The following is an 8,263-nucleotide window of genomic DNA, read 5'->3' on the forward strand; positions in this document are numbered from 1 at the left end:
TTTCCAGAATATTAAAAGACCGAGATTCTTTGCTGAGGTGCATCACGTTCCTGTCAAATCCACCAGGCCTGTTACATTCCCGGAACTATCATCGTACGCACATCAGTTACCGGAAGTCGTCTATAATGGCCTCTACTAAGGATTACTCTCCTATCGATGCTTGGTAAAAATTTTCATGCCCATACTAGTGCAAACAAAACGAACAAAACTGCGTGCATGGATAATGCGATGTAATGCTCAGAAATTAAGTTCGGGATTTGCAGGACTTTCAGTCTCGAGAGTATCGTAAAGGAGGGATAGAACGTCTTTCAAATCTATGAGAGAAATATGCGCTAGGATATTCTCTAATACTTGTGACTGGAAAAGATGGATGATTTAGTTCTTTGCTCAAGCCCTTCTTTCTTTTTCAGAAATATCTTTTTTAAACATTAAGAACTAAACCATCGATTCTTTCAGACTCAAATATATTATAAAGATTATCATTGTGGATAATTCACCTATAGACCTCAAAGATATCCTATCCCTCCTCCCCGATACTCTACTAGAGACTGAAAGTCTCCCAAATCACGCAATACTGAACATCAAATCGCATTATTCCAAAGTTCGCTTTTAATCGCTTTGTTTGCACTGCTATGGGACACGAAATTTTTTTTCCAACTATCCATCCATAATAATATGTGCCTAGCCACATTGTATTTTAAAAAAAAGTTCCGAAAATAAATATTTATAGAAAATAAAAATATTGTTTTTACTTAGTATAAATAACCGAAAAATACTATGTATCGAGTCAGTACCAATACACGAAAAATACTTAGTATAAATAGTCGAAAAATACTCGGAAAATTTGATGAAAATTTATGAGGAAAATCAAGTAAATACAAAGTAAATGTACTCAGTATATACTCAGTATAAATGTCGACTCACGCACACTAATGATGAGTATTTGGGACATTTCATACAAAATCTACTATGTATTTTATATGGGTATACTAGTTTCGTACTAAGTATTATACTCAATACCCGGCCGGCTATCTACTATGTACAAACTTAGTATATACTGTGTATTATACTTAGTACGAAACTAGTATGCCCATATAAAATACATAGTAGATTTTGTATGAAATGTCCCAAATACTCATCATTAGTGTACGTGAGTCGACATTTATACTGAGTATATACTGAGTACATTTACTTTGTATTTACTTGATTTTCCTCATAAATTTTCATCAAATTTTCCGAGTATTTTTCGACTATTTATACTAAGTATTTTTCGTGTATTGGTACTGACTCGATACATAGTATTTTTCGGTTATTTATACTAAGTAAAAACAATATTTTTATTTTCTATAAATATTTATTTTCGGAACTTTTTTTTTAAAATACAATGTGGCTAGGCACATATTTGGTAAAAAAAATTGTGTCCCACAGCAGTGCAAGTGAATAAAAACGAACTCTGCAATAATACGATTTGACGTTTAGTAATTAAGTGCGTGATTTGAGAGACTTTCAATCTCTAGTAGAGTATCGAGGAGGAGGGATAGAGATCTACAGGTGAGATCTATAGATCCAACCTCTGCAGTCACAAGTATTGGAGAATATCCTAGCGGATATTTCTCTCATAGATTTGAAGAACGTCCTATTCGTCCTTCGCGATACTCTCAAGATTGAAAGTCCTGCAAATCCTGTACTTAATTTCTGAGCATCACATCGCATTATCCAGGCACTCAGTTTTATTCGCTTTGTTTGCATGGGCATGAAAATCTTTACCAACTATCCATAGTAGAGGCCAGTATAGAGGACTTTCGGTAACTGATCTGCGTGCGATGGTAGTTCCGGGAACGTAACAATCCTGGTGGATCTGGCTGCTCGATCTTTTAATAATCTGGAAAAAATATAAACAGGACGATAACATACAATTTTTCAAAACTCCAATTGAATATTACTATGCGCAAGAAGATGAGAAAAATGAAAATTTTCTACAGATTTTGAAATATCTCTGTGGACCACTTCCAATCAAATACCGGACTCTGTCTAACCATCATTATCATTTCTCGCAGAATTTTTTACACGCACGGCATACACTTGTTTCACAGAACCGTCTTTCAACAGAGATTATCAACAATCTGCTACGGGCCTCGACAGACCTAAGGATTAGCCGAGAGACGATTTAGCGTAATTATATCCGAAATAATGGTTAAATCGCATTTCTATCATTTTCCACTAAGCCGTCTCTCGGCTTGAGTCGTAAGTATGTCTAGGGCATAAGTGTTCTTTCTGTCTTAATCCCTCATATCAAGATGCTCAGCTGAACGCAAAAGCTAAGTATATTGAATGTGAGTGGTTTCCGGAACGAACCTCAAGAAGATTAAACCTTTTTTTCACTAAAAATGATGTACTTTGTTTTTCCTCAAATTTGTTCACGAAAACTTCCGCGCACACTTATCTCCAGATTGTTTTTTGTGAAAATGGACTTGAGTGGGTTCCTTTTGATTGAATTCATTTAAAATAATTAATAAAATTAAGGAAAACTTACCTTTTTCCACTGAGCGACGCACATTTTTATTCACCATCAGACATGTCACAACTTTGTCAAATAGAGAGAAAATGGTCGACGGGCACACCGACACAGTAAGGTTGTGTAGTTGTAGGGACTTTAAACCAGAAATACAAAGTTTATACTCGATATATTCCGGACACTTTTTCAACATAGTATTTTTTGCGTAGAGATACAACGTATTACTTGACTATATATTTAAATTTGTATATCTTTCACGTAAATACATAGTATATACATAGAAAGTATGGAAATTAGTACTTTCCTCACATAAATACGCTGTATATACTCAGTAGGATCTGTAAAGTCAGTACGAATAGCCGGCCGGGTATATACTGAGTTTGTACATAGTAGATAGCCGGCCGGGTTGTGTGGTGAAACTTTGCAAGGTTTCTACGCCGACTGTGTCTGTGTTGCATCAGCTGTGAATAAAACACAAACACGCGTCGTCGTGATTGGAGTGGAGCATTTACCGCGTAATGTCCAGCATGGATTGTAAAATTCTTGAATTGAGACCAGATAGAAAGTTGCTAAAGAGCAACTTTGATGGGTATAAGTTATCTTTGGAACCCGTGGCAATAATTAAGGAAGCCCTCCAGATGATGCCTGATCGAGTGCATCCAAGCGAAGCTCAATACAGTTTCCTGCACGCTCAATTATTCAGCCTCCAGAATCATTTGATTCATGATCCCTGGACCAACGACACTTGCTACTACATTGACACCAATTGGACAGTGAAGAGAATCCAGTATAATCTCCAAGAGGGGCGCTTCAAGCCAATTGCAAGTGTTTTTCATGTTAAGAGGACCTCAGAACGCCTTCCTGGCCACTTCAACTTGACGATGGTGTTTATATCTGAGAAATTTGCTGCAATTGCCGATGGTACAGCATGGATTGAGATTGTAGATACTGGAGACAGAACAAAGGGTCAGGAGTGGAAGCAAGTGCTACAGATGAGGGTATTGCCGGATGAAAAGAGTGGTTTTGTTCTGAAAGATGCTCGACTTGAAATTCAACAGGAAAGTCGATATATCCATTGTCTCCTGATGAGAGTGGAGCAAGCAGAGGGGGCATTTGAGAGTGTCCTAGAATGGATTGCAATTGATTTAACTGGGAAAGCTGTGAAGCTACGCCGGGAGATGCGTTCAAAGTCATCAATATCTTATTCAGCTTTCACGTCCAACTCTTCAGGAGTGATTGTGGCTGCAGGAAAGACGGTAAAATTTACATACGACTCTGAAAATCCAATTATCAAAGAAGACAATCAGGAAAATGGCCAAAAAACTGATTATACTTGGAAGCAAACTGAAGAGGATGTTGTTATCACGTTTCACGAGAGGGAAGGAGCTGAAAAGGCAAATTTCCACGTAAAATGCACAGCCCAAAATATTTGTGTGAAGTACAAAGATGAAATTCTTATAGATGGTGATATTTTTGGGCGAATTGATGTGGATTTAACAACGTGGAATCTGCAAAATAGAACCTTCCAAGTGACCCTGGTGAAGGCAGTGGAGGGAGAAAAGTGGCTTCATCTCATTCCCGAGGGACCCCTTGAAGATTTCCTGGGGAAAATGGATGAAATGGTTGAAGATTCAGCGGGAAATCAAACGGGAATCTCTTCCTTAGACACACAAATGGAAGATTGCGATCGTGGAGATGAAGATGCTGAGTATTTTGTGGCAAAATTCGATGGAGGAAGTCACAAAGTCACTCATAAGGCCAATCTTGGGAATTGTTCACCGCTGTTCGATGTCACCCTGAGGCCAGGACATCCAGCAGCTCTAGCTCTTCGTCAGGATGTCGACTGTTGCCTCTGGCTACCGTGTCAAATGCCAAGTGAGTGGCTTCTGAGGCACGAAGGAACTCTGGATGCATTTGCTTATGTTTTGGCATCGAAGCAGCAACGAAAGTATGTTTCTTGTTCTCCTGACATGGCCTATGCTGTGATTTGTGAGCCAGAAAGGCATGTCTTCATTTACAAGTCCAAATATGAGACAGCTGCAGGACTAAGGAAGCGGTCAGGAGGACCCCAGGTGACGCTGGGTCAGCAAAAAGTCGTATCGCTAGAAGATGCTGGAGGACAAGTGATTGGGATGAATGTATTGAATGAAGTGACTCTGCTGCTGACGGAAAAATTTATTCTCTGCCTGCAAATTAATACTGAACAATAAAAATATTTGATAGAAAATGTTTTTTTTTCTTTCCTACAAATTTTCTAATTGGAATCTGTATCAGAATCCTGTAGGAGTCTCTCTTCAATCATTTTCACATCATTCTGGAGATCCTCATTTCCAGGTGAGAGCTTCAAAGCAGCTTGAAGTTCATCCAAACCCTGACGCATGAAGCCAATCTTGCAGAGAGCAGCACCTCGTCGAGCTAAGCATTGGATTCGTGCTGGCAGATTTGAATCGACAGCTGGCGATAGTAATTCATAGGCCCTGGAGCAGTCCTCAATGCAGCGCTGGAAATTCCCAATAGCCAGATGACTAGCTGAACGTTCCAGGAAGAGGTCGTAGCAGTCAGGAGTGAGCTGAATGGCTGTTGTAAGTGCAGAAATGGCTCCCAGATAGTTTTTCTTGTAGAAGAAATCTGAAGCTTTATCTTTCAACCACTGCGGATTTTTTTCCTCTGGCCTGAGATCTTCTTCCACAAATCCTGCATGCGAAAGAAACCAAGGGGTAAATCATTTTGATGAATTCGAACCAATCTGGCCAGGGAACGTGGGAAACTCGTATATTTTTCAGGAAACCCATAATTAGATGTGATTCCTTCTAATCACACCTATTGTAATCCTCGGTTTTTCTCAAGGTGTTCCGATTGAGCTGAAATTCACAGGGTATATGTTTTAAGCATCCCTGATGCCGAAAATCATATGCCGGCAATTTCGGGTCCGGCTGCCGTCCCGCCGACCGTCCGGCCGTCCGTAGTACGCAATATCTCTGGTTTGGATAGAGATATCTTCATATTTTTTTTTTAAATATATCTACGCGCGCGTACGACGATTTCTGTGCTATTAGTTTTTTGAAAAACCGGTTCTAAACCGGTTAAAAACCACATTTTGTAGTTTATCTCAAAATCTAAGCATGCGATTTTGAATTTTTTATGTTTATCTTGTAGCCCAGAAAATTTAGACCAATTTAAAAAAAAAACTAGAACATTTTTCGAACGGTTCTCGAGATATTTCACTTTAAAGATTTCAGAAAATTTGCTATAAGCATCAGGCGGGAAAAAAGCGGGAGAAGCGGCGTCGGACAAGCTTTCCCCATGTTGCGTATTTTTTCGCGAATTTTCGCGGGCACGAATTTTTCCGATGATTTTCGCGGGGCGCGAATTTTTTCCCTGATTTTTGCGGGGCGCGAATTGTATCGCTGATTTTCACGGGGCGCGAATTGTATCGCTGATTTTCACGGGGCGCGAATTTTTTCGCGAATTTTTTCGCGAATTTTCGCGGGGCGCGATTGTCTCGGGTCGCTGACAGAGGTTCTCAATGAATGTAAAGTTGAGACTTCTATCTTTCATAGTTTAAGAGATAATCGACTTTAAGGATTTTTAGACACTTTTATGCATTTTCTCATCCAATTATTTTCATTGTCAAGTAAAATTTTGCACGTATCAAGCCTGAGAGAGGCTCTAAATGGACGTAAAGTTTGAGGCCTCTATCTCTCATAGTTTCCAAGATACAGTGCCCGCTTTGTAATCCGGATGATTGGGAGACAATATGACAGATGTCCGCTTCGTAATCCGGATGGATTTTTTGAATTTGTTCAACGTCTTGCAAATATAATACAAGTTTTTTTTGTAGAATAGAATAAAAGTTTTAAAGAAGATTAAAAAGACATAGTTAGAGAATTTTATGCTATTATACTTCATTTATTAAACAAAAACATCACAGGATAATTCATTTTCATTGATGAACACATATTTATACATAACCTTAAAATTATTTTAAATGTAACCGTCGATAACTCGTCCGGATTACGGCGATCCGGATTAGAAAGCGGGCACTGTAATCTACTTTAAAAATTTTCAGGTACAGTAGACTCTCTCAAATTCGGGCATATGGGACCGAAATGTCAGCCGAATTAGACAGAAATTCGGGCGATAAACTTTTTGAAATGCAACGATTTTTTATTTATGTGCATATAGGATATTGAGTTTGAACACTCATATATAACGTAAATTGCATGAAAATCCCTCAATAATGCAAAATCACATTAAAACTAAGACAAACCATGCCAAATTTGAGCATATTTGATTCATATGATAATAATAATCAAACTTGAAAAATGACAACAAACTTTTTTCAAATGTAACCGCTGCCCGAATTAAAAAGTAGACCGATCTTAAAAGAGCCGAATTTGCGAGAGTCTACTGTACAGTATACTCTCACTCAATCGGCTCTTTTTCAATCGGGCGTCAAATTTTGTTGACAATTTTCACGCTTAATTATGAAGCTAATTCGCTCAAATTCGCTGTAGTTCTTCCTATTTTATCGTGATTCTTTATAATTCAGCGCTTTTTGTGGAACTTACAAAGGCTTTGACGCCCAAATCTATCGATAAACCGGATGACATTTTGCCCCATATTCCCGATTGAGAGAGGAGTCTACTATACTTTTATACATTTCTCATCCAATTTTCCTTATTAATAACGATAATAAGTTACATAAAATTTAAACGAAATTTGCATTATTTATGTATAAATATAAATATCGTTCAAGTTTGCCACAATCCGAATTTGCAACGAAGGAATCACACCTCTATAAGCTAATCTAGGCTTATCACTGGCTTTTTATTCAGGGAACCCGGGAACCAATATTTTCATGAAATCCGGGGAACCCTTAAATATTTTAGAGGAACCGGGAATCAAGACACTCTAATTGCCTCTTTTAGAGTAACTTTGTGAAAAAAAATCTCTACTTACCAACAACTTTTCGTGCTTCATGTTGCTTTTTAAACCATTCCTGCTCCAGATGATCCTGAGATTCGCGTTTTGGCGTGGGAAATCGCCTTTCTGTGAAATTAACAACAATATTCCCTTGTTGACGGACTTCCGGGACGATATTAACTGGTGCCTTGGGTTTTTCTGGAAGTCTCTTAGCTGTAGGAGATGGAAGAACTCTCAATTTCTCAATTTTTGCATTTTCCTCCCTACAAATCTCCTTATTGATTTCCTCTATCTGTTTTCTCATATCTGACTCATGGGCAATCACCTTCTCTATATCCTTCCGCCTTATTACAGCTTTTTTCTCAATCTTTTCCTTCACTTCCGCTTCATGTTGCACATGGGAGTCCGTTACAAAGGATTCTTTCATTTGAATTTTCACAGTTTTTTCCATTTCTTTCTCAAGATTTTCCCAATTCTGTGGCTCCAGCTTTTTCAATGTAAATCTCATCTCATTGTCCAGGACGCGACACTTGCTCTGACCTTCATCAATTGGATGCATAAGAAATATTTCTCTATAAAAGGGCGGTGAATGGATTTTTACAAATTCTCTATGGGTGAAGATGTCTAATTTTTTGTGTTCCAATTTCCCGTGGAAAATAACACGGATAATAACACTATCCAGTGTCTGTGTCCATTCAATGTCTCTCAGAGTGATAACCATTTTTTCAGATTTAATATTTGATTTTTGAATAACAAAATCGAATTGGAATAAAGAAAATTAAAGTTTCCTGGGCAACCGCGAATATAAATTTCAAAAAAAAA

The 8,263-nt window shown here is 38.1% G+C and overlaps 2 protein-coding genes and 1 long non-coding RNA gene across 3 annotated transcripts; 1 reads left to right on the top strand and 2 right to left on the bottom strand.

The window, feature by feature from the left end:
- Nucleotides 1-1,334: 1,334 nt before the first annotated feature.
- LOC129807486 (uncharacterized) lies at nt 1,335-2,873 on the bottom strand. Its single transcript, XR_008752287.1, has 2 exons — nt 2,534-2,873; nt 1,335-1,882 (listed from the first exon to the last, which is right to left on the bottom strand). It is a non-coding gene; the product is annotated as an uncharacterized LOC129807486 (long non-coding RNA).
- A 47-nt stretch (nt 2,874-2,920) lies between these two features.
- On the top strand, nt 2,921-4,742 carry LOC129807487 (nudC domain-containing protein 1). The gene has a single exon (XM_055856783.1). It carries the CDS (start codon nt 3,034-3,036, stop codon nt 4,723-4,725), a length of 1,692 nt encoding a protein of 563 aa, XP_055712758.1. The 5' UTR covers nt 2,921-3,033; the 3' UTR covers nt 4,726-4,742.
- Nucleotides 4,682-8,224, bottom strand: LOC129807488 (dynein axonemal assembly factor 4). The gene is made up of 2 exons (XM_055856784.1): nt 7,478-8,224; nt 4,682-5,209 (listed from the first exon to the last, which is right to left on the bottom strand). The coding sequence occupies exons 1-2, from the start codon at nt 8,160-8,162 to the stop codon at nt 4,770-4,772; spliced, it is 1,125 nt and encodes a 374-aa protein (XP_055712759.1). The 5' UTR covers nt 8,163-8,224; the 3' UTR covers nt 4,682-4,769.
- Between the last annotated feature and the right edge of the window lie 39 nt (nt 8,225-8,263).

This window comes from Phlebotomus papatasi, chromosome 3 (genome assembly GCF_024763615.1).
Source record: "Phlebotomus papatasi isolate M1 chromosome 3, Ppap_2.1, whole genome shotgun sequence".
Lineage (NCBI taxonomy): Eukaryota > Metazoa > Arthropoda > Insecta > Diptera > Psychodidae > Phlebotomus > Phlebotomus papatasi.

Bases quoted from the DNA above. Each gene is read 5' to 3' on its own strand.
- LOC129807487 (XM_055856783.1), top strand. From the start codon at position 3,034: ATGTCCAGCATGGATTGTAAAATTCTTGAATTGAGACCAGATAGAAAG.
- LOC129807488 (XM_055856784.1), bottom strand. From the start codon at position 8,162: ATGGTTATCACTCTGAGAGACATTGAATGGACACAGACACTGGATAGT. The intron at 5,210-7,477 runs GTAAGTAGAGAT...TTTCGCATGCAG, and splicing joins TGAAGCACGAAAAGTTGTTG to GATTTGTGGAAGAAGATCTC.